Source organism: Sclerotinia sclerotiorum, genomic scaffold (assembly GCF_000146945.2).
Source record: "Sclerotinia sclerotiorum 1980 UF-70 scaffold_8 genomic scaffold, whole genome shotgun sequence".
NCBI lineage: Eukaryota > Fungi > Ascomycota > Leotiomycetes > Helotiales > Sclerotiniaceae > Sclerotinia > Sclerotinia sclerotiorum.
Window position 1 is genome coordinate 888,490 of NW_001820828.1, and position 27,600 is coordinate 916,089.

The following is a 27,600-nucleotide window of genomic DNA, read 5'->3' on the forward strand; positions in this document are numbered from 1 at the left end:
TGCGCGACAATATTAAAAGGTTTGAAATTCGAATCGGAAAGTGCTAGGCAGGTAAAAGATTTGTTGTTGACAAATGGATTTGTGAAGGCGATGTGTTCGTTGTGGGGGCGGGCAGTTCTACACAGAATTGAAGTTGGAGGTTCTCAACTCTCATTGCGATGTTCGGTTAACCGTAACTGGACTGGTAAGGCTGTTGTAAGGCATCCAAGGAACACATAAATCACGACGACGACTAGTACCTAGGTAGTAAATATAATGCTATTTATTATATTCGATCACATGTTCCTGGGGAAAAAATGCCTAAATATATCAATCTTTACTCCGAACAGTCAGTTTTTATGGTCATAGAAACGACTGTATTCAGACGATGGCGATCCCTATCGAAGACTACTAGGTAGGTTTGTACTTATGAAAGGAAGCATTGTTACTTATAAGATAATGGAGTATGTTCAAGCTACTAGTGTACCGACATCGTAATGAACAAATTCAGATAATCTGCCTCCACGGCGGTGGCTTTCAGGAGGTCCACCAGACCATCTTGGGCGTTTGCCCATATCAAATACAATTAAAAGACAAAACCACTGAATATCTGATCCGTCAATGGGGTTGAATGATGTTGAATGATGTACTGCTCGCCGCGGAAAGTTGTGTTTATCTTATCCTTCAATTGTGTACCAGCAGCTTTGACAATTTGGAGAAGACCTAATGCAAGATTCACAAGTACCTACTACATGGTTCCATTGTGAATGAGAAGGCGGGGTTACAATGCAACAGCACTGAGTAATACAATGTGCTCGGTAGCTATTTGACGTGGTTCTTCTCTGACAGCCGGTATCGTGAGTAGCAATACCGAACACTTGCATAGTTGAGATGGTCCGTGATGGATACAAGTCACCATTTACATACCGGTACGTATCATACTAATTACCTGAATACAAACCTATCAAATGTGTGTGTTTAAAGAGATGGGTGCAATGGAAAATACCACATCTTTTCAATGGTCTGTATAAGAACAGTAAGCGTTTCTGTCCTTTCCACGTCCCTCATTAGTCGTCACTTTACAGATAATGCTTAGAGTGGAAATATCCGCGCGCTTTCCCAGATCCCGCCGCTACACCAAGCTGTCCGCTATGCTTACATAATCAAGGAGTACATATCCCCACATCACTATGACAACGACTTTGGGGCTGGTTAAATCAACATAGTTCGAGAGTTAAATTATGCGGTCGGTAACTCCGCAATCAATCCACCTTTTTGCATACCGATCATTCTGTAGGCTGTCGGACAACTTCCTGGAGTACAACTTTAACTCAAGTTCATCAATATCTTATCCTCAAATTTCCAATACATCTAATTAATTCTTTGCCCTTCAAAGGGCCGAGTTTGAACGTTACTAAACGGCCAACTCAGTAACCTGTTAATACTAGGCAAGATGCCGGGAACAATATCAGATGGACCTTCTGTCACCATGAGTTTCGCAAATAACTTTTGGGGAAAGGATGACGCTGGTGTTGAGCCACTGATACAGCGTATGGTTCATGCTAAACAAACTTGTGATGAATTGAAATCTTTCTACAATGGTATGTTTACATTTGACGCGTATAGTTGCACAGCTGATAAATCGCAAAGCTCGTGCCGCCCTGGAGGAGGAATATGCTCGTAAATTACTCCAATTATCACGAAAACCATTGGGATCCCAGGAGTCAGGAACTCTGCGCAAATCATTAGATGTTCTGAAGGCGGAGGTTGAAGCGATGGGAAAAGCACATCAAACAATTGCTGGACAAATGAAAACCGAGTTGGAGGAGCCGCTGGCGGCTTTTGCCGGTGCAATGAAGGAGAGAAGAAAGATTGTTCAGCATGGCACGGAAAAATTACTGAAAATCAAGGTACAACAGACAAATCAGGTCAATAAAGTAAGGCACCCTAACTTTAATCTTGAATATTACTTACCTCAATGTCAGACGCGAGACAAATATGAACAAGAATGCCTCAAGATTAAAGGATACCTCGCCCAAGGACATATGGTAATGGGACAGGAAGAACGAAAAAATAAAGCCAAGCTCGAGAAAACCCAAGTGAACTTAGCGGCGTCGAATACCGAGTACGAAAATGCAGTCAAGATCCTCGAGGAAACAACAGGCCGCTGGAACAGAGACTGGAAATCGGCCGCCGACAAGTTCCAAGATCTTGAGGAGGAGAGACTTGATTTCATGAAGAGTAGCTTATGGAGCTTTGCGAACATTGCTTCCACGGTTTGTGTAAGCGACGATGCTTCTTGCGAGAAGGTTCGCCTCGCGCTTGAAGATTGCGAGGTAGAGAAAGATATTATGTCTTTCATAGCTGAATGTGGAACTGGACAGGAAATTCCGGATCCGCCAAAGTACATTAATTTCTGTCGCGGTGATGCTGATTCACAATCTGAGGCTTCTGAGGACGACGCTTACTCAGTGGCACAATTTCAACGCACTATTAACCCAGCCTACAGAAGTTCGTCACCACAACCATCCACCTACGAGTCTCACCACGATCCTCAATCAGCTCTTGCTAAGGACTTGGCTCATGAGGTTGAAATGCCAAAAGGTCGAGATACAACCGCCACTCCTCAGAAACTTACGGCATCAAATTCGACCCCGGACAGATCACGACATGCCCAAGTCGAGGATTACGAACCAGAACCTCCTGCACAGGCCCCACCTCAAGTGGAGTATCAACAACCAGCCAGACCTAGAGCGCAATCTCAGGCTGGTTATTCACAAACCGGCCGAGCTCGTACCCAGCCTCAAATCGATTATCAGCAGTCTGGAAGGCAAAGACAGCAACCTCAGCAAGATTACCAACAAGCCGAAAGGCAAAGGCAGCCAGTGCACACTAATCATCAACAGGCAGAGAGGCAAAGGAAACAATCCGTCGATTATCAACAAATTGACAGACAACAACAGAGCGAAAGACAGAAGCAGGCACAAGCTCAAGCTCAAGCGCACGCTCAGGCTCAAGCTAATTACCGTCAACAAGAACGCCCGAAACAATCTCAGCTTGAATATACTCCTCAAATTTTGCAACAGCCCCAACTTGATTACCAACGTCCTGAAAGTTCTAGGTTACCGAAGATGGACTGGTCAAAACCAATTCAAATGCCATACGAACAGCAACAAGGCCAGTTGGTTCCCAAACAAGGCCAAATTGCTCAAGTGCCTCACAACCCTCATCCTACGGATGGCATGACAATGTTGTGTCGAACGGGGCCTTCCTCAGCACCGTCAGATATGAGCTCCGCCGCGAATAGCCCAGTAAGGCCATCTAGTCGGGATTCTCAAAGTGATTATTCAAACCCTACCTCATTCTCAAGCCAGGAACCTCAAAGTGGCAAAACATCACCGGTGAAGCAAAGCGCCCCGATCATTGAGAAGCCGATCCAGAAGAGAAAGAGTGGGATCTTTCATAGTCCATTCAGACGAAAGAGCACCAAGGGTGGAGAAGAAGTAGCTGCTGTCGCCAAGCCAGCCGCGTCAAATCGCAGTACTTGGTCCGGTCGGAACACCAATGTTCAGAGTACTTCATCTAGACGACCTACTTCAAGGATGATACAGCCAGCACCACAAACTATGATGCTAACTGACCGACCTAGCAATAGCCCGGAGCCCGTCGATCCACGGGCCAATTTTCAACTGAATATTGGAAATAATGTTTTTGATGTCGCAGCACCTGAGAAAAAGAACAATTTTGCTCAAAGTGCCCCTGCTGCAAGCCAAGCAGTTGAGGAATCTGACCCCATAGCTCAAGCTCTTGCTGATCTCAAAATTGTCACCAAGGCATCGTCTACTAGGGTGTCTGCTGATAAATATCACGGCGTCGCTACTCCCGCTCCTGATGCAGCACCCACCTCAAGACCTATAGGATCTCAAATGGTGAATGGAGCTTTGATGGCCGGTATGCGCGGTACTCCCCCACCATCTTACGATCCAACTCCTGTTGAGAGACTCGGCCTTCCGTCGCCTGCCTTCACCTCGAAGTCAATGCAGCAAACTCGTCAAAAGTATGTCGACCAAACAGCAAACATGTTTAGTGCTCCCCAACCAAGGCCAGATTCACAGCAAGCTGGGTATGGCTCACGCCCGGGAACAAGGGGATCAGATATGCCCCGAGCAACATCACCAGCGCCTCCTCGAAGTGTTTCACCTCGACCTGGAGCACAAGGACAAGCCCACAGATCTGCTTCTCCCAAGTACGCCGGAAGCACACACTCTCGTACCGGATCCGCTCCTCAGCAAAAACGGGGCTCTGACACTTATTATCAGCGTAATTCTCCAAGTATTTCTACTCGTGGTGTCTCGCCGGTTCCATATGCACAGCAGGAAAGACCCAATAGTAGCCATGTAAAAGCTCCCTTCCAGCAACAAGAGAGGCCTAGCAGCAGTCATGTCAAGGCTCCATTTGCACAACAAGATAGGCCTTCCAGTAGTCATTCACACAACAGCATGGCAATACAATTAGCACCTGGTCCTGATGATGGTTATGGTTCTCAAGGACGAAGCGGCAGTAGAGCCAGTGCCGGTTCCAGAGCCATGAGCTACTATGGCGGTGGAAACGATCAACAATTGACGGCTCGAAGCAGAAGTAAAAGTGTTGCAGATGTTCGCCAGTTCAATAGTCAAGGTCGACCTATTTTACATTTTGGTAAGTCAGCGGCTTCTGAATAGCTCAATTTATACTAATAATTCCAACAGCTCGGGCACTTTACATGTATCAAGCGGCTATCCCCGAAGAACTAAGTTTTGCAAAGGGAGATATCCTTGCGGTTATGACGCATCAAGATGATGGATGGTGGGAGGCGGAAGTAGCTGGAAAGAATGGTCGACCGGGCTTGGTGCCAAGTAATTATCTACAAAACTGTTGAGCTCCTCAATAAGTCTGAGGCAGCGATGATTGGATACGGACTCGGATTTGGTATACGACATGAGACTATGTGGATATGATAGCTCATGAGATGATGATGATGATGCAGTGTACGCATTTGCATGATGAATTTTTTCCTCTTTTCCCTTTCTTTCTTTCTAATCTTTTTTTTTTCAATTCACACAAGATATATTATCTACTTTTGACTTGTGCTTGGGCAATGGAGGAGGATTTAGGGTTTTTTTTATTCCAGGCAGCGAGAGCGTTTTGTGGATGGGTGGATTTGTAGTTATACCTTTTTGAGATATGAGCTGTTCGGTTCTTTTGCTTTTATTCTTCGAAATTTGCAGATTAGGGAGCGAATAATGAGAGCAGTATTGGAGAGTGAGGATTGAGGAATTTAGACAAGCAAGCACATAAGTTATTTGGAGTATGATACTTGGTATTGAGAGATAATTATTAAACATATACTTTCTCTTTCGAAGTTTTGCTTAGTGTCTGTCACTCGTGAAGCAATTTTGATGTTGGAAATTTCCCGAAGATTAAAAGTGTACTAGATCGTGAATCTAGATTGGCGTTTGACTTCTTAATCTTAATCTACTTCTATCACAGGAAAGTTATCTATTTTTTTTTTATATGTAGCCTTAGTATAGCTTAGTTTGTAATGTTTTGGTGCACAGGAGTTTTAACTCGCTATACTTATATTAGTCTATTTCTACTAACTATCTGGCAATATACTGATTGCTGGATATTTGGGGAGAGTATTCCTGAGCACACACATAGATGAACTAAATGGATATGCAAGCGCACTACTAATAAAACGAGGGTTTGCGATCCTATTCTCTCTACTCTAGCTTTGTAGAGCTCGAGGTGTATACTTCTGTAGACGACAAACGACTCATCGCGTAACCTGCTCAAGGTCCGTGCGCCGGGTCTTTTTAGGGCTTACTAGGTATTTATCGATGAATATTAGAGCGTAGAGTGTACCTTACCTTGATGATATCATATCTTATGTGTACTAGTCTAGCCTTCTCTCTGATATAAATTCCATGATGTGCATGTTCGTAGATCACTTTCGGATTTAAAACTTGATTTTGAAATTACGACGTCGTGCTAATTAGCTATAGCAAGTTTGTTAGTTCAACATCAATTTTTTGACAATTCAATTATTTTCGACGCTTGGAAACTTTGCTGTTTCGATTTTGTTGCCCCTGTTCGTGGTAGGTAGTAGGGATAAGGTAATAAAAACTTCTTCGGGATAATGGACTTTAGCCATAAATTTTTCAGCTGACAAATATAAGATTTCTTCTTTTAGTTTGATAATAGGGCTGTAATAGCAGGGCTAAAGAGAGGGTGATATAGCGGCCTAAAAATAGTAAAATGGGTTTACATGTGAGTGACAGATTTACATGGACAAAATTGTACATTCCTTTGCTTCCTTAAACACAAGATATAACTAATTTATCCACGCAGACGAGACTCAAGCAATCTACCGTAGTATTACCATACTTTCTAGAACAAGAAATCAAATCTCTATATCGGTTAATAAAATATAAATAATTGGAATGTTGCGATTGAAGTGAAATACATCATTTGAGAATACTTATGGTGCCTGTGGATTGGTGATTCTACGGTCGATTTTCACGGCATGATATTTGAGGAGGCCATTCCGGCGCAGTTGAACATTGGTGGAGATGGTATTATGGAAACCTTTGAAGGAAGAGCAGTGGAAACGATGAGCGAGGAAAAGATAGATTTCATTGATGAACGCCGGGATTAAGTAGTGTCCCTAGAAAAGCTCAAATCCAGTGGATTATATGAAAGCCAAGTATGCAAATTGCAGGCAAGATACTTCTTTGTCCGTTCCCATTCCCACATGAATTGAGTGTATAATTCAGGGCCCGCTTGCGAGAATGTCGCTTTCTGTAAAGCGCTATTCTCTAAAGAATAAGAGCATCTTTGAGAGTATTTCCCGCAACATATTTTGCATGTGCTCGAACACCAAACATTCCGTTGATAGAGGAGAATAACACGAAGAAGTTGAGCTCCGAAGAGAGCACTTCACCAAAAATCTAGGGCTCTGCCGCCTTTAAGCATATACTTACCAAACCTTCTGTCAGAGAATTCCGGCCTTTGAGCGGTATCTGTCATGATGAACTGGAAAAGTCTTCACGAAATAGCCAACCTTTGATCTACAATACTTGTCCAACTACTATCCTGAGGATAACAGCCTCATGTATTCATACGAGTAGTGGGGAAATTAGTGGCCGCTGCTTTTCATTCGCAACCATTAGCTAAAAGCTATCAATTGAAGCAGCTTCACAGGAGAATCTAAACAAGTAATATGTGTTCCATCTTTGCTAGTTCCCGAGTCCTTATCTTTTGAATCGTTGAAGTCCACAATTATACCTGGATTTAATACAGCTTTCTTATTTATATAAGGATAAAAGTTCAGCGTCTCTTTTACCACGTTCTCTTACTATTTACATGAATTGGTGACTACTCATTTATATCTAAATATATTAATTGGGCAATTTGAGTCGACCTAAAAAATACCAATGAGCTAGCTTGTCACGCTACTTACTACTTGAGCACCATTCATGATGGAATCGAAGGCCTTGTGAATGGATTCACCCAGTTGGCGCCTGCCCAATAGAGTGTAGTTACAACTCAGCCCTCCGGATGTTACGACGCAACCCCTAAAAAGATGTAGAAAGCTCTAAACGCCGGAACATTCACCATTTTCTTAAAATCCGAACGATATACGAATGTAAGTCTTCCATAGTCAATTGATTATCAATCATAAAGTCAATATAATTACATTTATTTCCCAAAAAGAATATTCAATATTCATCTGAATTCTGAAAACGAGACATTAAATCCATAAAAATATTTCGGGGCCGCGAGTTATCCTCTTGTACTTACGACTTCAAAGTCTCTGGTAAGATACCCACAAATATATGAAAAGTCCAGTTGAGGTTTCAGCACTAAAATAGGCAGTAGAATCTTTTCGGCTTGGAATATGAGGTTATTTTGCGTATGATAAGACTTAGAATTAGTTGTTGTGGTATAAAAGGACAGAAAAATCTAATGTAACCTATATGCTATGGGCTAAATCGAAATTAATCCGTGACAAATCCGATGGTGAACACAGCGCACAACTATACCTTTTTGATTCTACTCCTCTGCAAACTCGAAAAATCAAATCATTACAGTTGAAGTCGCGGGTAATACCAGCAAACAGCCCTTCTAACCCATCTACACCAGCCTATATTACATCAAATTCATCGCCTGGTCATTACATGGCATTTACAATTTAGGCGAGTGGTTCCTAGGATGCCCTTTTGATCATAGCAAATGGAAGAAGCAGGCTGTTGGGATTTATAGGTTGCGCAGCAAAAAGCTTCAACGCGATTTCTATATATTTATGATGTTTTACGACAAAGCTCGTTAGCAGCCGTTTCAAACTGTACGCGGCATTGCTATTTTAGTAATAGCAAAAGTGTAGAAAACAAGATGTCGATTTAGAGTTACACATACTTCAACCTTCCCTTCCCTTTCGGTCCAAATCCACGCTCAAGTGTTTCATCATCTAAACCATAGCACGATAGATATTGAGAGCAACGAGATCCTGGTTGTCACTAATGTAGCAAGAGATGAAAAGCACACTTGGTTCTTTGACCCATAATTCCTTGAAAGTTTAAGAAACCTCTGCAACATTTTATTTTAGAAAGAAGCACAATTCTAGATAATGATTGATGTGCTACTATCCAGTTCTTAGCCGTGATATTAAAATTGGTTATTATCCATATATCGCACTCAATAGCAGAATGATCCTCCAAACATTATACCATGATTTGAGAATGCACGGGTAGTGTAAGTTTTCATATAGCCCTAGACTCGCGACAGTGGGAAAACCCGCCTTACAAACACAATACATGGCACTTGCCACTCTTCCGTATGACTAGCTTTAGCATATTGCAGAAATCGTTACTATCTCATCATACAGTAATCTTACTATCCTCACTTCCTACTTTCGATTCCAATACGCTCAAATTCACATCACACAACTCACATCCAACCAGAAACATATTTTATTTATTGATATTATTCTTCTTATCTGTTTTCTGTCTGATCACCAGCATAAATACTATCCCCATCCTCGAAGAAGTAATAAACATCGCCCAAGCCTCCGCCCGCCGTGAAGCAGTCTGTGAAGCAGTTGCCAAGCAGCCACCAAATAACCCATCTTTAAAGGCAGCTATAGAACTGTAGTGCAGGCACGCGGGGTATTAGAAGAACTTTACAAGACGCACTGTGCCGTACCAAACAAACAGTCAATCCATAGAAACAAGTATCGTATGTAAAGGCTCAGACTAACTAATATAAAATCATACTGTTTATATGATTTGATGATATTTGTAGCCTGCCTTTCATTCCAAAAACAAATATCGCTCACAGCGTGTCATGCCATGTTTGTTTTCGCTTTCCAATCTATCAGGTAGATTAAGAGGTAGATGAAACAGTCATGAGCGTAGGGATCATCATGCCATGATGTCTATATCAAAATACTTTGTGTTCTTTCCTATGTGGCCCCTAGCCATCATAATTCTTCTTCATCAACATCCTTCATTGCCGGTTCAGGGAGGGGAGTCTGTGCAGCTTCGGCAGCTGCTACAACGTCAAGACCACTTGAGTATCCTGCTAGTCGTTTCTCTAAGGACTCGTCACCGAGAAGGCTCGCTCTGTGTTTCTTCATAGGACTGCCCACAAAGTTGTCGCCTGTAAGACTTCCTCCAAATACATTGTTTGGTAAAGTTAAGCTGTTGTTGTCTCCATTGGTAGCAGGAGTAGCATTGCCAGACGTATTGCTGGCCGAGTTAGAAGATTTGCCCAAGTTGGTATTCAAATTTCCGCCGGAATGTTGGCGTTTCAACTACAATCGAAGTTAGTATACTCAAGTCACAAACAAATAAGGTGACCATACCTTGATTCGTCCGACTCCATCTGCTAACTCTCCTTGAAACTTTGCGTCTTCTGTACTCAAAGTCTTATGTGGGTCATCCTTATCATCCACTTCTTCCATCTTTACCCCCCTGTTATCGTCATCGTCATCATCATCACTGTCTTCCATCAAGTTAGCGTTACCATTGCTCTTCTTTCCAGATTTGCTGCGCTTTGTGGAGGTATCGTTATCTCTAAAGGCGGAAAATCCAACAGTTCCAGTAGATTTCAGAGGAGCCAGATTTCCAAAGTCCAATTGTCTTGATCGTCGTTTTGTAGCACTGCTGGTTATCTTTTCCTGCTTCGAATTTGGTAAAATGCCCATCTTTTGCAATTGGCCTGTAGTAACATGTTAGAAAGTGGGGTCGTGATACAATCAGTGATAAAACTTACGCTCGCCTCGATAGAAGAATGTGAATACCGCGAAAGGTCTGTCAGGTCCGTCTATGCCAGTGACAGTCTGGGTGCTAATAGATTTTGGATCCAAAGTCTTTGGTTTTGCAAAACTTGTGGTGTGATCAACATCTGCTCCATCTCCCCCTTCTGCATTGCCCTTCTCTCCTTCCTCGTCGTCATCATGGGCATCAAACTGTGGAGAATATTCACCGCGCTTGATTTCTCCAGATGCAAGTACTCGAAACATAGCAACTTTGATTTGTCCTGCAGCTTCTGGTAGGGCGTCATCGCCGTCCGAGTCAGAGCTGAAGCTATCGTCATCTGAAACTTTTTCGACGGGTGATTGCTCATCTGCTCCATATCGTAAAACCTCTCGTGCTGTTGATCGCTTTCTTGGTGTCATCATATCTGCGAGCTCATCGTCGCTGCCATTCTCCTCCTTTCTGCGCCTGCGACGCTTCTCAAACTTTTGTCGACGCTTCTCGATCCTTGCAGCTGCATCTTGTCCATCGAGATCAAGTCCGTTCAACCATCGCTCTAATCCAACCTCACGAAACAAGAATTCCCGTTCAGCCAATCCCCCTCCTTCAGAATCGGGAACCTGCACCCATCGAGAATTTACCCATGTCTCTTCGCTCGGTCGTAGAAGCGTTGCTACTTCTTCCTTTGCTCTGCCATCGAAATAGATGTATGCAGCGATTGTTTCATTTTCTGACTTGGTGATCGGTATGTAGGGCCCGACTTGACCACTGAAATTTGTCTTCTCTCCAAAGCCAGGCAAGCCAGCAACGGTTTGAGGCTGAGGATAAGGGTTCGAGGGAGTTGCTTTCGGTGTGCTATAAGGAATTGGAAGACCTGGTGTTAACAACGTAATTGAGATAGCAAATTTGGCGGCTTCAGGCTTGTTCGTAGTCGAATCGCGGGGAATCTTTGGTTGGGGCACGGGGATGAATGTGTTAATACGACTGAATCTTGATTGTTTAATTACACCGTACTCAGGAAGTGGTGATCCTTCAGCATGGACACTGACGGCAATACCTTTGAAGCAAGGCATTTTCCCTCAGCGATGTACTGTGGCAGGCAAAGCTGCACAGCCTGATGTGTAAGAGTATTGTAATTTGTTGTTGAACGTGGGGAATGGTTGAAAGTTGAAGAAGCCGAGCTTTGGAAGCTCCGATTGCAAAGAGGCTGAAGTACGGAAGTTGTTGGATGCTTCTTAGCGTGGCGGATCTGGTTGCTAGAAGCCTTGCGTGCGCGTTTTGGAATGGTAGGTAGTACAAGTAAATAAAGTACGTGAGTAGATGACTCGTCCTCGATTCTTTGGAAGTCTGATTTACCAACGAGAAAGAAGGATAGAAAGTACTGGAGTTTTCTTGAGTTGCAAAATGGTAGAGTAAAGTAGAAAAGGTTGATTTCACGCTCTGTACTACGCAAGAGGTTCTGGTTCAACAATGAATGAATGGATGGATTCCTTAATAGGTCGATAAGTTTCGCTAGGCTGACGAACAACTGCACAAGTCAAGAGTACTTATCGAAATATGAACTACCAACAATACCATGCAAAACCAAAAAAAGTCACAAGTTGTCATCACAAAAGAGTCATTGATGTGTTGGAACATGGAAGAAGAAATCAATCACACCGCTCAATCATATTTGAAAAGTCTTCAAGCGGAAATCATTTTCAAAAGGTGGTCTGGCTGATGGCCGGTCATGGTCAATCAATCACTCCTACATTTCAATCCCGTGAAACATTATGGACGTCTCCCGAGGTTCATTCAGATAAAACTTGAAATAAACTTGCTACCTATGTACGGCACGAAAATGTCCGATGATTCTATGATACATCCAGATTAAAATAGAGTTGCCTTCATATCCCGTCGACTCAAATATCCAAAATGAACTGGCTATCTAGCAGTCTGCCAACCTCGACGAAACCATGTTTTCATGTTATGAGTTCAAGTGTGCTGCCATGTGTCGCAATCATATATGTTTTTGATAATAAATTCCTACAGAGACTCGAAGATTGTTAGCTAAGTCTTTTCAAAGATTCTGCAAAAATAAGAATAAAGAATTTGATTGTAGAGTCAGACTGTTGAGCTTGATATATTGATTGAATCGACATGATTATTCAGAAGGCCGTTCTTAATGGAAGGTTTTGTCATCATACAAAAGATGCTATGGAATGTGCGGGGTGCTGCAAAGCAAGGAAGACTGAAGATTAAACATACCTTTGAGCTCAAGTTCTGGAAAGCGGTGATTATGAAATATAGAAAGATAAAACTAGAAAAGCATACAACTACATCTTGAAACCACAATAGGAAGAGCAATGCTCGAGTAGTGTTGACAAAGATTTTGTTGAATTCAAGAAGAATACCCAGGAGTATGCAGGTGGAAAAACAAGTTGAGTACCATCGCGAACAACCGAATGATTTTTAAATGGAAGGATAAACTTTTCGAGCTTATTTGCCGAAAAGACTAAGCTATAATAGGTAAGGCGCATATCGGCCCAATGATTCGCTATGTGCCCACTCGAGTGAAGTGGTATCAAAATCGCCTGTACGAAGAAACCCCTCTATAATTTCCCCTCCAAAACAAGCACATCAACATCACAAAATATCTTTTCTTTTAAAGTTACCTCAAAAAAGTCTCATAACCTTAGAGCAAGATGGCCAGTAAGTACTATTTCACATAATGTTTTAAAGGTCTTACAGATACAGTTTATGTCGTTCTCTTTTGTGCTTTTCTTCTTTCGTTTACCCAGGTAATTGTGATCCGAGGCTGACTCCTTTTCTATAGGCTTCCAAGATGTCGCAAGTAAGTTATAGTATATTCCATCGCGACTGCGACGTAGCAAATGTTATTGAGTCGTCAGGAGTGTCTTGTGCGAAGATGCATGGCGATTCGCAACTTCTTGCATCATGCTAATCAGGCCATCTGCTACTAGAGCAATTCACCGAATTCTATTACAACCAGTTCGATGCCGACAGGAAGCAGTTGGCTCCTCTTTACGTCGGTAATTCCATTGCCTAGAAAATAATCATTACTGATAAATTCTCAGCGTGACACCTCCATGTTGACTTTCGAGTCCTCTTCCGTCCTTGGAGCTCCCGCCATCGTAGAGAAGCTCGGAGTACGTTGAACATTTTTCTTTATTGCAGATAAATGCTAAATAAGGCTGGCACAGTCTCTTCCTTTCGAGACAGTAAAGCACCAAGTCTCGACGCTCGATGCGCAACCAAGTGGAGATCACGGTGGAATTTTGATTTTGATCACAGGGGCTTTGTTGGTAAGTCAAAAACTTTCATACGCTTGCGCAAACATAATCAGCGTGTGATTCATTCCAGAGACTAACGACGATTCTCCCAGGTCGATGAGGAGCAAAGACCGATGAACTACAGCCAGGCTTTCCAGCTTATGCCAGATGGAGCTGGAAGCTATTTCATTTTCAACGATGTCTTCAAGTTGGTTTTCGGATAAATTTGTAGCAAGGTATGTTGGCTAAATATGAGGTCGGTGGTAGAGGAGGGGATGTTGGTCCATTTTGCAAAACTTTATACCAGCTTCCTATTGAAGACGGGATGTAGTGAAGATATCAAATAAGAAATGACATAAAAACGGCATAATTCAATGATGCTCACATTCCCCTCTATCAATTATGCATCTGACGATCAAGATATATGTGGAGAGATGATCACAGTCCCCCTCATGTTGTTGCACGATCTTCAGCGTTGCCTATTGTACACTGAGGTGGAAAATGATAATATTAAGTTTTGGAGACGTATGAATCTGCCATGTCTTCGTAATCATTTTCTAGGCAGCTTTGAGTATTTGCATTTTCTTTTGTTCTTTTCCATCTAAATAATACCGTTTATACGACCCAGCCTCATTCAGGCACTTCAGCCCTTTGTTTTCTCCATGGGGACTAGCGCCATACGCAGCTTCTCGAATTCATACAACACGAAACAACTAGCTGTAGGACTCACAGTATTTTCAATTCCGAGGCCCATACCTTTTAAACTCTTTTTCTATCAAAGCTCAAGCGAAATAACTTCGACATTCTCTTACGAGCGAGTGTACTGGACTTTGAAACGATTCATGTGTGCTATGTGTTCGCAAAGAAACAATAACAAACATTGAAGATTTTACAAACTACAGCTCTCCGCATCGATTTGATCTTTACTAAACATCAACCCATTCGAACATTATCAACTAACCCCCAATAACGCAGTCATGACTATTGCAGAGGAATTCGCAACGCGCAATTTCAGTATGTATTCCTTTCGCTGAGCTTGTATAGCTTTGACTAATTTCGATTCTAGGTATTTATGGTCAATGGTAAGAAAATGCGACTCTTCCGAGCTCTCCAACCATCGCACCCAAGCCATTACATCATGAAGCACTGTTGAAGATACATGTCAAATATTATCCCTGCAGGCACATTCAGCATACACTGGAAACTGAGTAGTGGATATTTAAGAGTCGTGGAACAAATCTTCGGAATTATGTCTGACGAAAGATACAGGACCGGAGTTGTGTGCATACTTCTATGTTTCGCCTTGGGCATTGCGAATCTCTTCCATGTGAGCTTGCTCATCATCTTCAGTGCGCTATGCCTGTGAGTTTTGCCTTTGACTCTCTAATCGTGACAAAATTAACAACTTCCTCTCAGTGTGAGCTCTTTCCTCATCATCTTCATCGAGATCCCGTTGCTTCTCCGAATCTGCCCCACTTCTTCGACATTCGATACCTTTATGCGCCGATTCACAACTAATTATATGCGCGCCGCTATCTACATGGGAATGGCTATTGTTCAATGGCTTAGCATCATCATTGCAGCATCGAGTCTCATTGCTGCTGCAGTCCTCCTTACTATCGCAGCTGGTTTCTACGCGTTGGCTGGTCTTAAAGGACAGGGATTTGTGGGAAGCAAAACACTTGGGGGTCAAGGCGTCGCGCAAATGATTCTATAAATTCGGAATGTTTCGAGATAAACTGCATGGGACAAGTGGTGCAATTCGAAGCGCGGCGCGGAGCTTGGTTCATGGAGATGGATGGTGAAGTGCAACTTTCTAGTTGATTTACGAATAAGAAAATGAGAGAGCATGTGGGATTGGTGCAAGGCGTCAAGGATTAACAGCACATTGACTTTGGCTGTTTGTGTGTTTTCATGGTTGATTCCTTCAGCCGAGAAAAACCTGGAGTTTCTTGCGGCTTCAACTTTCTTCCTCTTGCTGGTGTACTTTTATACCTTTCGTTTCCTTTTTAAAGCCAAACCATATCAGTGCATCTGGATGGATTCTTGTTCGTATATGTCTTTTCTTCGAATGGAGTTGATGTGGAGAAGATAATTAGGTACGGGATTCAATGGAAAATGAGTTATGGGGCTTTTTAACGGCTTATGCCACATGGAGAGTATGGTGACTGAAAGAGTTTGTAAGTGCGAATGTGAAATTGGTTTTATGAATTACGCATTAGCAGTGGTGTGAGAACATTTAATCTTGGTGTCAACAAATAAGAAGTGTCATGAGTATTTGATGAAGGTCATGAGCTATTGTGAAGACCTGGGTGACTTTGATCATGTGAAGTGGTATGCTTGTGATACATTATCGCGGTGGTTTTATTTGTCGCTTCGACGGCTCTTGGCAGTTGTCATCGTAGGGTAATCTGAATACGGAGGTTTCGGGAAAGAAAGCTATGGATGAAGCCGATATCTTTTGGCCTATGATCAGCACTTTCTTGGGTTCGAAAGGTTCCAGGGGAGCTTCCGGTGAGCTTATCGTAAATATAGATCTAGTTTATAGGGGACCGGCTACACAGCTCCTTACAATTGTGACCCTTGTTTTGTATTGTGAGGTAATTCTCCTCTTCCATCTACTTTTTATTCCACACTGAGGTTAGAAGTAGGTGGTAATATCATTTCAATTGATGTCTAGTCAATTACGAACACCACTTCAAAGTGAACCGTCATCCCTACGGTTAAACGACGAATACTGACGACAGTCCTGACCGATCGAGCCGAGCCCCTCATCTTTTCGGACAATCATTCTTCCCTCAACTTCACCATTTATCCAATTAGAGCATTGGTGACGATCAATGAAGCCTTATTCAAATCGGTTTGTCAAGATGAGTACAAATGGAAAGCCGGCGATTGGACATAGGTGTAGTGGGGTGATAGTGACAGGTTTTGCTTCCTGAGGCCGTCAAAAAAGGTACAAGTCCTGAAGAAATGTGATTGGTTATAGACCTTTATGTCTGTCTCACAAGGACCAACCCCACCTATGATATACATTTTTGTGTGTAGTAACGGTGAAGTGGTGAAATACAGCCAGATGTTCAAGATTGGAATAACTGCACTTTGGGAGGGAAGAATATATGGCTATTCGAATGATATACAATACTAATATTTAAGGTTTTAGAATATAATAACGAATAGCAAATTCTGAATGATTTTTCGCAATAATTTTATATCTTTTCTTGAATCTCATTATTGAATTGCTCCTAACGATGACGATTCTTGGAAGGACTGCTTGGGGTAACATTTCCCCAAGAATCCTTGCTTAGCGTTCAAGCGTTCAAGCGTACAATATCAAAGAACGCAAATAAACCAACTTCATGCCGACTTGTAATTCTGGTACTTGACACCCCTCGTTTTGGCAGATATCGGCTTCAATGATTGAACTTAGCATTTTATTATTTTCAACCGTTTCACATTGGTAAGTCTGTTTGCCATTAACTGCCCCTATCGAGTCGTTCATTCGCAGATATACAGAGAGCTCCGCTCTATTCACAGCCTTCATATCTACCACTGTCTTATATTGGGTTTGATCTTCTGGCGACGAGTTGGAGTTCCATTTGAATTTATTATTGTACTGTACAACAAACATATCACTCCATTTTCTGCATACTCCACAACAAGAGTCTATGGCTTTGCATTCACAGCCTATCAAAATCAACAATCTTGTTGATGGGTTGGCATTGGCTATTTATTACCTTGTTCACTGAAGCTTAATCCAGTTAACATCCACTATTTTTGTATGGCATGCAACGAGTACTGATATAAATCTCAGAAATCTAGGCCGTTACATTTTCACAAGCTCTACATCAACAAATATGTCGACGGCAATTCCACAAGTACCTCCCAGACCTAGCAAGTCTCAGGAACAGGGGAACACCTCTTCTGGTGCCCCTTCTCTTGGTGATAATATACCACAAATCCCTCCAAGGCCCGCCAATCGACGTGCTGATCGTTCCGTTTCTCCTGCTCCTGAGAGTTTCGCACGATCGCCTCTCAACGATATGCCCGCTCACAATCATGGAAAGTCCTCCTTGTACGCTATGAGCAGTGCCAATAGCTCAACCTCAGAGCTCGAGGTTCCGCGTCGTCCAGCAAGCGTAGCTCTTCCCTCTATAGGCCAAGAGGGTAGCGAATATGCAGAGGCTTTCGGAGCTTCGGAAGATCTTAGCTCATCGCCAGCACAAACAAGGAATGTCGCCAATGATTTGAAGCTTCATGCTCCTAAGCCTTCCCATCCCGAATCCAGCGCTAAGGCCAGGGTATCTGCCGTTACTCGTACCGATTCTAGCCAAGCTGCCGCGTACGGCATAGGCAGAGCTGGAGATGATAGAGATGCTGCTTCTCGATCTTTGAGGAACAAATCAAGCTTTGCTAGCAATGCTTCTGGTATCGAGCGGCCACCATCGAGTACCGGTCATGAAGATGAGCATGGCATTCCTGAAATTGGTCAACGTGTTCCCATGTATCCGAACGCAGGAGATGTCCAAGCTCCATCGCCATCACCGTACTCAACCCCTTACGCTCCTGGTATTGGTTTCCACAACGATGGATCAAAGCGTCACCATGAGCGTAGAATAAGTGGTCGTGGGGCAGATGTTCCACCGGGAAGTTATGGTCTTCATGGACATGGCATTATTCCTCACGATCGCTTTGAAAAGGCCTATTATGAAAAACATCCTGAGGTAAGTTTTATGAGTGCATTAGTTTGATTGCTTGAGGGCTAGCTTCACAGGCGACCCAAAAATCACACAAACATAATACATTACTCAAGTGATAGGGTATCATAAATGGTACTTGCTATTCCAAGTTACATTCTAATATTGTTTAACAGCTTTACAAGAAAGAAACTGCTTCTTATCACGGACCTCTCGGCGAAGGCAGAGCGGACTGGGCGATGAGCAGTGATGACTTGAATAGGATTGTTAGAGATACTGCCAGTCGAGGCGCTGGTCTTGGTAAGGTGTATGATTGTGCTATCCAGTCATGATTCTAATTGTGATTAGGCACATCTCCAGCAGTGATGAGTACTCCTACCGAACAGATTGGATTTCAAGCTTCTGAAGAGTATGCGTCTCGCATGTCTTCCCCTCGTCCACAGTCTAGTGGACATCAATCTTCTGGCTATAACGTAGCGCATTCTAATGCTTCTCAAACCCACGTTGACTCGCCTTTGAAAAGAGAAAGCGTTCCTCTCGACGGCTCGAAGAAAGAGGAATTTGAGGGTGCTTTATCAAAAAGCCTCGATGATAAATCCGAACGTGCTTACGAGAGCGAAGTGGATGCTGATGATATCATCCATGTTGATAGTCGTCGCTCTAGCAGAATATACGATCCGGCCAATGAATCGAGACCATATTCCGCAGCTGGCCGGGAAGATGATGATCTTCGTGAGGAGCATGGATACAGTGCTCCAATTCTCGCTTCTGATGAAGTATCAAAAAGATCATCTGGTTATGAACTGCAACCTGCTGTTTCTCCGTCAATTGAACGCAGAAGCTTCTATGACGATCTAACATATGGGAGCACACCCGGAAGCAGACACACTAGCCGACCTGCAAGCATACATACACCAGTAGTGCGAGCAACGGAATCAGCGCCGTTGGAGGAAGTACATGAATACGAACCATTGTTCCCTGAGGATGAAAAACCAGGTGCTGTGGAAAAACCCGAAACTGCGGCTGATCGCCTTAAGCGTCCAGAGACCCAAAATCGTAAATTTCCAAGTCAAGATGTATGGGAAGATACGCCCAACAGTCTGCAGTACACTGCGACAGTTTCAACACCGCAACTTCCCGATCCGGATGAGGATCATGAGGACGCCCACAAGAAATCAAGAGAGACCCCAGAGCAAGCTTTTGCCAGGCGACAGGAGGAGCTAGCCGCGAGAGAATCTACAAGTACAGACAGTTTCTTGCATCCCCAAAAGAAAGCGTGGTCTCATAAACCACACCTTGCAGCAGAAACACGACCAAATTTGCAACAGCGATTCCCAAGCAGAGATGTTTGGGAGGATACTCCGGACAGTCTCCAATTGCAGACGACCGTATCGACACCCCAAACTCCAGAGGTAGATACCGTCACGAGCCCATTGGACGAAAGACCTACCACTGGTGCTGTCGTATTTCATCAGGAAAAGGCAGCAGCTGGCTTAGGACTTGCGCAAGATGAAGGCCGAGCTACGACTGGTATCCCAATGACCAAACCAAGTATCCCCGCTCGCCCTGTGAGATCAAATTCGCCTGACAAAACTCAACCTATCATCCCTGACCGTCCCGCACAGAAATCCAAACAACTGCCAACTACGGATGATGCAGGTCCTCCTCTACCATTGAAGTCCAAGCCACAAATTCCTGCTCGACCAGCAAAACCCTCTGCACGCGAATCATCGGAGAACATTCCATTGACAACTGTCCAATCAAACACTTCAGCAAAGTCGATTGACTCCGAGGCCAGCCCTTCTGCTGCAGTCAAAGCAAAGCCACCCGTTCCTTCAAGGCCACTTGGTGGTAAGATCGCTGCTCTGCAAGGTGGTTTCTTGGCGGACCTTAATTCACGCTTGAAACTTGGACCGCAAGCTCCAAAGAAAGAAGAACCCAAGCCAGAGGAGAAAGTTGAGGAAAAAGAAAAGGCTCCTTTGTCAGATGCAAGAAAGGGTAGAGCTCGAGGTCCTGCCCGTAGAGCACCTGCTAAAACTGCGGCCCCTGTCTCAGCGACCGCTCAAGAGTCGGTCCCTGCAACTTTAGCAACTTCAACACCATCTACATTGTGGTATATTGACTCTGATGAGGTCTTGCATGTAGAATCCAAGACGGATTCTAAGCCAGAGGAAAGCCGCTCCGCCTACCACAAAGGCAACTGAATCTCCAACCCCTACACTTGCAACAAACACCGCGGGTGAAAGCCTTCATGATGCTACAGAAATTGCAAGTGGTGCTGAGAAGAGTGCATCCTCTCCATCGGCAGAGAAGGACATACAATCGGAACAAAGAGAGGATATTCAGAAGGAAGCTGTCATTGCTGATGCTCACAGTAATGATGTCGAGCCGCAAAAGCCAAGTGATTCCCCTCCTGTTAGTGACACTGCCGTGGAGAGCACAACTGAACTTGAAGCTGTGACCGAGAATTAAGATCTTGCAGTTGTGGAGAATGTGCTATGTAGAGTAAACCGAGTAGTTAAGTTATCAGTGAGCTATGAATCATAGGTTTTATAGTATGAAGTACTATTGAGAAATGGTATTTTATATAAGTATCATGAGATTGTGTTTTTGTGACTGTATGATTGTGTGAATATTTCTTAGTGTAGAAGCTAGGACAATGGATGTGATTCGTATACTTTTAAAGAGATGGATAAAAATTTAGTAGTATGGATTTAGAGGTTTTTCAATGGTATTGGGAAGGAATGAAAGGAACAAAGAAATGAGATAGATATCATGGGATGAAATTGAATTGGGTTAGTTAGGTAGTTAGTTAGTGGTTTGTTTTGTTTTAGTGGTGGATGTTTATGGTTGAATTTTTAAGATTGAAGATTGAAAGTTGAAAGTTGGAGAGAGCTTGAGGGAGTTTTGAGAGGGAGCTGGGAAAGGGTTGTAGAGTATGTAGAATAAAGTGTAAGGTATGAAGATAAAGAGTGTGAGGGATTAGTATGGATGGTATGGGATTGGGATGTGGGATATGGGTAGGGGTAGGGGTAGGGGTGGTTTTAGAGAATTTGGGAATTTGGGAATTTGGGAAAAGAGTTGGTGGTGATGGGGATGTTTGTGGTCGTGGTCTGGTTGTGAGTATTTGGAATTGAAGCTGTGTTGACTTTGGTTGTTATCTGATTAATTGGTTGTTGATGGGATGGAATGGAGGCTCGAATGATGAATGGTATAAATTAGGACTGTAAGGAGATGGATAGGAGTGGGAGTGGGAAATATCGTGTAGGGTAAGATTTATAGGTGGATTGGAAATTAAGCTAGTTAAGCTAGTCTTTCTATATATTGTGTAATATGAGGGAGAAATGGGAAAGGGGAGAATTATATATCTCTCTCAATAATCTTGTCATGAATGTAAAGGCACAAAAATGTTTCTCAAAATTATATTGTGGGATGTTATGTTGGATACACACATACACAATGGATTGCAAAAAAAAAAAATGGATTGGGAATTGAGAGATGATGTATGTACTATTGGGAAAAGTGGGGCGTATGGATGGTATGGACTTGAAAACTGTGAAAGTTTGTTGACTAAATAAGTCATGAAGTACTAGTACATTGAAAATTTAGAGACGGACGGAAAATGAAAGCTATTGATTGGAGAGACTGGGAGTATAAGGTGGTGTTATGTAGAAGGGCCTAGTATGTAGAGCCACTGGTTGACAGCTAGAGATACTTAACAGCACTTGCTGGAAAAGTTTGAGAGCTAGGTATGAGTCTCTAGGAGATACGGCGCCCGAAAAGAAGGTGCATGATTCAGATATTCTTTGGGGAATCGGGATTATGGTTTGGTTATTACAGGTATAGGTAACTCAATTATGAGATCGTTTTACGAAAAGACGACAGATCGAGAATCGAAATACATTTGGTATAGGGTTCTGTGCATGTGGTATCGTGTATCTTTGAAAAATATTTGGAACGAAGATTCAAGAAATAGGAATACCGGGGGTCTGGAGATAAAAGCTCTCTGCATATTTGACGGGATGTGACTAAACAGATGGGAACAAAATGATGTCCCTTATCATTGGTTGAAATAAAAAGAAGTTTGGGTATTAAATTAGCATTTACTGAATAGCTACTCATAATCACCTTGTGAGACGATAAATTCGATCCGTACATGTCGATCGCAAGTGGTCGAGATAACTTTCGTTTGGAACATCAATTATGATACGTGTCCAATCAACAAGTTAGCTTTGGGCTCTAGGCTTAATCGGTGGCACTTGCCTTGCTTAAGTTATTTTGCTAGATTTAGATTATGTTTGTCTTTGATTTTAGTGTGAGAAGTTTTGAAGTTGTCAGATTAGATGTTGAGGAATTGTCATCTTGCAGCTCATAAATATATATTCATATCTCATATCCTCCTTCCCTTGCACATGCAGACGAGTAATGCTCAATGTGATTTTATAAATGAATGGAATTGAAATCAGTTTTTCCTTGATGATAGCTCTTTCTCACATGTTCATAAACAAAATATAGAGCACTAAAACGTATTTCCTTGAGAAGAATTGAAATGTTAAAAATAGTATAGTATAGTATTGGATAGTATGGAGCTAAAATATTAAACTTCAAGTTGAAGTGATCAGTCGGGTAATATCCGTTATATAGAGGGAGATCCGCATTGCCCATCCAAAAAGATGAGTTCTCACGCCATAGTAGCTCAATCTAGGTAATTAGTTCTAGAGCTATAACTTTAGCGAGGTAGTCAAAAACTCGCTAGCTTGCCCCTTCCCGGATTCCAATGCCGAGAGCTCCACTACCGAATATTTTCTCCACAATTATTTGAGGCTCTTGTTGGGGACATTTATGTCGGGAAATAGTTATAACTTATGGATAGTGGCAATCATGATGTTTTTTGTAGAGTCTTGCCTATAGGTAAATGCTGGTATGTCATTTTGGGTTCGTGGCGCGAGAGGGGGACTGTAATAAATGGCAGTGATTTTGACGGTGGGAAGGAAATCTTCATAAGTGCCTATGTTGGCCGAGGTTTATTTGGTGAAAAGTTCTGCATTTTGGAGGTACTCATTTTAGGAGTATTAGTGACTTAGTTTTGATTAAGTAGATATACTTGAATATAGTTACTTTTAGGGGAAAACTAGTCATTCTCGGGGGAGCGTCTCTTCGTGACTAAACTAGTCAATTGTTCTATCATTCTGGCCACAAAAAGGCCAGAATGCCCCGGACATTTAAAAGCATCCATAAGAAATACTAGAGGTCAAATATAAAAAATTTTCATTCCCTAAAAAGCATTTCCTCTTGTGGAATCCTGGACCTCTCTCGCTTTTTTCACCCTCTTTTATTTCGAGAAAAGTATTGATGTATGATATATTTATTTTTCTACATAAAATTGAAGGGTTCACAACTAATGATCGTACCTAGAATAACAAACTACGTCAATATGGCTGCGTGTATGTCTTGGTTGCCGCACCTTGCAGTCGTCACACCTCTCCCGGCAGTAGCTTTTGGAGCAGACTACGGCGAAGAGGTCAATCCGGCTTCTCAATTCAAAACAAAAACGATACCGGATGGTATCATGCCACCATTGCCGGATTTTGGGGTGCTTGCAGAGAATCCTTTGAGTAGGTGGGATGATCAGAATCTTACGCTTACCACGAATGTTCCAATACTCGGAAATTTTCTCGCTAGGATGCACTTGTCAAACGGGTATGATTCCAGTCTTCTTTTCATAACTTCAACGTAGTACATCATGTACGAGGACGTACGCTGGTCTTAATAATAGATATATTGGCCTCGCTGAAGCCTCACTTGGCCCTTTCTTTGAGAAAGATTTCAATCAAACACATCGGGATGGGAAGCAACCAACAGAACCATGGCCAGAATTTAATCCTCGTCAGACCTTTTCCGGCATTATAGGGTTCTTCGACAGACAGCACAATACGACTGAAACAAATTATCCAGAGCCTCTCGACCGGGGTAATGAGAGCGTCATCTCTGGTATACCTCACTTTACCGACATATATGTTACAGTTGGTGAACAGGTACTTAACGCTACTGTAGACCTAGATACAATATCAAACTATAGCAGTTCATTGAACTTGATGAATGCCACAGCACATTGGAGTTATACGTGAACTCCAATTGTAAACGGTAGTTCAAGCTTTGAGGTTGAGTATATGGCATTCATCAGTGCTGCCAGAATCAATGTCGCTGCTATTCAGCTTAGTGTCACGCCATTGAACGGGACAGCAGAAAGCATCACTATAACAGATAGTCTGGATGGTAGAAGTGCTGTCAAATCATTCCTTGGACAGAAGGGTAACGATGCTTCTTCTATATACGTTTCTAATCACCCAAATGGCCTTCAAAATGTCTCGGCATGGACAGTTTCTACGGCAAAATTTTCGAGCAGCAACACTAAATCTATCTCGCCGAGGTCTATCGTGTATCCTAGTGATGATACACTGACTATTGGAAAAGAATGGGAGTTTGAGCTCAAATCTGGACAGCCAATCACCTTCCATAAATTCGTCGGTATTGCCTCGACGGACAAATTCTCCAACGCACAATTGATAGCTAGTCAAGCATCCAGGAATGCCACAAATGATGGATGGGATGTACTTCTTGCCGAACACACTGCGATTTGGAATCAGCGTATGGAAAGAAAAGTCGTCGATTATAGAAACCCAGCCACCGGTAATTTACCAATAAATGATACCCTTGCTGAGGTTGATCAAATCAATGCTGCAGTTAGTCGATATATGATCCTCCAGACTCTCCTTGGGGAAGACGGCAGCAATCTCAACGACAATGGCATTGGTGTTGGAGAAATTACTGCAGACCCGTACGGTGGCATGACTTTTTGGGACATGGATATGGATTTTCCCCGGTATAGCTCTGACTGATCCCGACTACGCTCTCCGAATGATCAAATATCCGGTCAAGATGTACGCTCAAGCTAAAGCCAATGCACAGGAGGCTTACGTACAGGAAAAATACAAATTCGATAATGATTCCGTGTTATATTCTTGGACTTCGGGTAGATATGGCAATGCAACCGAGACGGGTCCCACATTGGACTATGAGTATCACATTAATACGGATGTGGCGAAGATGATGTTAGATTATAGAGGAATTACCAACAACGAAGAATACTTCAAAGAAGAACTTTGGCCAGTAGTGGAGAGCGTAGGTCATACTATCGAGGGAGTACTTCAGAAGGATGATCAGGGAAAATGGAATATCTGGGACATGACCGATCCTGATGGGTGGACTAATCACGTCAAAAATGGTGCCTTGACTCAAGCATCCTTCTTTCAAATCATGAACTCCATCATCTCTATCAAGAAGTAATACAACGAGACGATTCCAGCTACTTGGCTCGACATCGTCGAAAAAATCACCATTCCCGTTTCTTCCTCCGGCATCACTCTCGAATATGAAGAAATGCCCTCCAACACAACCGTCAAACAAGCCGACGTAACTCTGCTTCTCCATTCTCTATCCCTCCCGGAGTCGTCTAAAGCCATAAATTATACACTGGAAAGAAAACAAGCGGACCTTCAATATTACACGCAAAAGCAATCGCTCCATGGCCCAGCCATGAAATTCGCCATTAACACCATTGCTACACTCAGATATGGAGGTTCTGGTTGTTCAGCCTCTACCTACAACAAGATGGCCGTATTGTCCAATCTCCACGCTCCATGGTTCCTAATGAGCGAACAAGCGAATGATGATACTAATGCTAATGGAGGATACCCTCCTGCATTTCCATTTTTGACCGGTCACGGAGGTACAATGCAAATTGCTTTTTACGGATACTTAGGTCTTCATTCCTCGCAAGAAGTTCTCACAATCCAGCCTACCCTTCCTCCACCCAAATGATATCTTACAATGCATGAGTTCACGTGGGCGGGATATACTTTCAGTGCTAGTATAAATACCACACATACCAATATCACCTTTACTGGAGTGTTACCTTCTTCCTCAAATCCTCAGGACAAAACTTCGGTTCCCATGGTGAAAACCTCCCTGCATCTCGCCATCCACAAATAAATTATACACTTTCGCTCAATCAGACTCACACATTAGAAAATGACATGTACTGGCAAGACATCACCACCCCAAATAATCTCCTTCAATGTCTTCCCATCATCGCATCCGATGCCTCCGAGCTAAATCGCTGGCCGGAGAGCATCAACGATGGGGATTTAGGAACGAATTGGCAGCCCGAAAGTACTAATGAGTCTTCTATCTCTACTGACACCAGCTCCGTCCAAGGCGAAAGAGTAAAGATTATTAGTGTGGTATGGGGACAAAGACTTCCTACTAGTGCCATTGTTGTGGTTTTTAATTCCACCCATACATCTGAAGGACATAACTTTCCCCTTCCTCTTCCTGATCTCGATATTTCGGGCGTAGGAAATACAAAAATCATCAAAGATATTGATTCACTATCAGATATTACGTCTTTGGAGGACTCTCCGGACGCCAATGGGGAAGAGGATGCCGGGGACGATGTGAGGCTTGAGGAAGGTCTTAAGACGACTTATATGCTACCTGATGATAAAGTAGTATATATGGGAGATACAGTTCAACTTCGGATTTCCGAGTGTTTAGGTAGTAGCTGTGGAGTTTTTGGAGATGAGTCAGGCGCTACTGTTGAAGAGTGGGAGATTATTGGCGAAGCTTAGATTGAGGATTTGAAGGATGGAATCACAATTGGAGTTAGAATTGGAATCGGAGTTGAAGGTGGGGCTGGAATTTAGGTTGGAATTAAAATTGGAATGGATTTGCAGTTGAAGATAGAGTTGGAGTCGGCGCTGGTATAATAGAAGATTACCTTTTCATGACCCTGGGATAATAAATGTTTAATATTTTATATTTTATATTTCATTTTAATATAGATATATCCCACATTCAATACCTAACCTTCAATATTCTATTTCTCTATGCTTAATAGATTCGAGGATTTATTCATTCCGTCCTTATTTCTTTGTTATAATTATGGTCTTTCTTCAATTCTATTTTTCTAGTGTTTAGTAAGACTTAGTTATCCCAGACAAGTAACTCAATCCTCCTTTTATACTAGTCCTCTCCTGGTTCGAGACGGTCTTTGTTTATAGGATTCAAAGTACTAGCCATAGCTTATTCGAAAAAAGAAGGAACCCTCTGAGTCATCTCCTCTCAAATCTTCACTTCTTCAATATCGTTCTTTCCGATCTTTAGCTCGACTTTTTTTGTTAATTGTACTCAGATAAGGAGCATTGAGATACATCTCAGAGCAGTCCATGTTAGGTCCAAATCTGAGATACATTACCTAAGATCTAACCATGCATCCAACTCTGTTCAATAAAC

The 27,600-nt window shown here is 42.7% G+C and overlaps 11 protein-coding genes across 11 annotated transcripts; 8 read left to right on the forward strand and 3 right to left on the reverse strand.

Annotated features, from left to right (window-relative positions):
- Nucleotides 1–449: 449 nt before the first annotated feature.
- Nucleotides 450–554, reverse strand: SS1G_06644 (predicted protein; the record flags this gene model as incomplete). The annotated part of the gene is made up of 1 exon (XM_001592353.1): nucleotides 450–554. The coding sequence occupies one exon, from the start codon at nucleotides 552–554 to the stop codon at nucleotides 450–452; it is 105 nt and encodes a 34-aa protein (XP_001592403.1).
- A 316-nt stretch (nucleotides 555–870) lies between these two features.
- On the forward strand, nucleotides 871–4,897 carry SS1G_06645 (hypothetical protein; the record flags this gene model as incomplete). The annotated part of the gene is made up of 4 exons (XM_001592354.1): nucleotides 871–908; nucleotides 1,411–1,580; nucleotides 1,630–4,677; nucleotides 4,728–4,897. The coding sequence occupies 4 exons, from the start codon at nucleotides 871–873 to the stop codon at nucleotides 4,895–4,897; spliced, it is 3,426 nt and encodes a 1,141-aa protein (XP_001592404.1).
- A 1,647-nt stretch (nucleotides 4,898–6,544) lies between these two features.
- Nucleotides 6,545–6,676, forward strand: SS1G_06646 (predicted protein; the record flags this gene model as incomplete). The annotated part of the gene is made up of 1 exon (XM_001592355.1): nucleotides 6,545–6,676. One exon carries the CDS (start codon nucleotides 6,545–6,547, stop codon nucleotides 6,674–6,676), a length of 132 nt encoding a protein of 43 aa, XP_001592405.1.
- Nucleotides 6,677–7,186: 510 nt separating this feature from the next.
- SS1G_06647 (predicted protein) lies at nucleotides 7,187–7,498 on the reverse strand (the record flags this gene model as incomplete). Its single annotated transcript, XM_001592356.1, has 3 exons — nucleotides 7,187–7,305; nucleotides 7,377–7,395; nucleotides 7,481–7,498. The coding sequence occupies 3 exons, from the start codon at nucleotides 7,496–7,498 to the stop codon at nucleotides 7,187–7,189; spliced, it is 156 nt and encodes a 51-aa protein (XP_001592406.1).
- Nucleotides 7,499–9,499: 2,001 nt separating this feature from the next.
- Nucleotides 9,500–11,350, reverse strand: SS1G_06648 (hypothetical protein; the record flags this gene model as incomplete). Its single annotated transcript, XM_001592357.1, has 3 exons — nucleotides 9,500–9,832; nucleotides 9,884–10,239; nucleotides 10,294–11,350. 3 exons carry the CDS (start codon nucleotides 11,348–11,350, stop codon nucleotides 9,500–9,502), a joined length of 1,746 nt encoding a protein of 581 aa, XP_001592407.1.
- Nucleotides 11,351–12,961: 1,611 nt separating this feature from the next.
- Nucleotides 12,962–13,773, forward strand: SS1G_06649 (nuclear transport factor 2; the record flags this gene model as incomplete). The annotated part of the gene is made up of 6 exons (XM_001592358.1): nucleotides 12,962–12,968; nucleotides 13,093–13,110; nucleotides 13,241–13,305; nucleotides 13,355–13,426; nucleotides 13,481–13,582; nucleotides 13,663–13,773. 6 exons carry the CDS (start codon nucleotides 12,962–12,964, stop codon nucleotides 13,771–13,773), a joined length of 375 nt encoding a protein of 124 aa, XP_001592408.1.
- A 753-nt stretch (nucleotides 13,774–14,526) lies between these two features.
- SS1G_06650 (hypothetical protein) lies at nucleotides 14,527–15,266 on the forward strand (the record flags this gene model as incomplete). Its single annotated transcript, XM_001592359.1, has 4 exons — nucleotides 14,527–14,563; nucleotides 14,616–14,631; nucleotides 14,819–14,911; nucleotides 14,966–15,266. The coding sequence occupies 4 exons, from the start codon at nucleotides 14,527–14,529 to the stop codon at nucleotides 15,264–15,266; spliced, it is 447 nt and encodes a 148-aa protein (XP_001592409.1).
- Nucleotides 15,267–15,990: 724 nt separating this feature from the next.
- On the forward strand, nucleotides 15,991–16,454 carry SS1G_06651 (predicted protein; the record flags this gene model as incomplete). Its single annotated transcript, XM_001592360.1, has 2 exons — nucleotides 15,991–16,063; nucleotides 16,312–16,454. The coding sequence occupies 2 exons, from the start codon at nucleotides 15,991–15,993 to the stop codon at nucleotides 16,452–16,454; spliced, it is 216 nt and encodes a 71-aa protein (XP_001592410.1).
- A 952-nt stretch (nucleotides 16,455–17,406) lies between these two features.
- SS1G_06652 (hypothetical protein) lies at nucleotides 17,407–20,718 on the forward strand (the record flags this gene model as incomplete). Its single annotated transcript, XM_001592361.1, has 4 exons — nucleotides 17,407–18,273; nucleotides 18,423–18,546; nucleotides 18,607–20,359; nucleotides 20,418–20,718. 4 exons carry the CDS (start codon nucleotides 17,407–17,409, stop codon nucleotides 20,716–20,718), a joined length of 3,045 nt encoding a protein of 1,014 aa, XP_001592411.1.
- Nucleotides 20,719–23,680: 2,962 nt separating this feature from the next.
- On the forward strand, nucleotides 23,681–25,593 carry SS1G_06653 (hypothetical protein; the record flags this gene model as incomplete). Its single annotated transcript, XM_001592362.1, has 3 exons — nucleotides 23,681–23,946; nucleotides 24,431–24,989; nucleotides 25,231–25,593. The coding sequence occupies 3 exons, from the start codon at nucleotides 23,681–23,683 to the stop codon at nucleotides 25,591–25,593; spliced, it is 1,188 nt and encodes a 395-aa protein (XP_001592412.1).
- Nucleotides 25,594–25,842: 249 nt separating this feature from the next.
- Nucleotides 25,843–26,936, forward strand: SS1G_06654 (hypothetical protein; the record flags this gene model as incomplete). The annotated part of the gene is made up of 2 exons (XM_001592363.1): nucleotides 25,843–26,035; nucleotides 26,335–26,936. The coding sequence occupies 2 exons, from the start codon at nucleotides 25,843–25,845 to the stop codon at nucleotides 26,934–26,936; spliced, it is 795 nt and encodes a 264-aa protein (XP_001592413.1).
- Nucleotides 26,937–27,600: the final 664 nt, after the last annotated feature.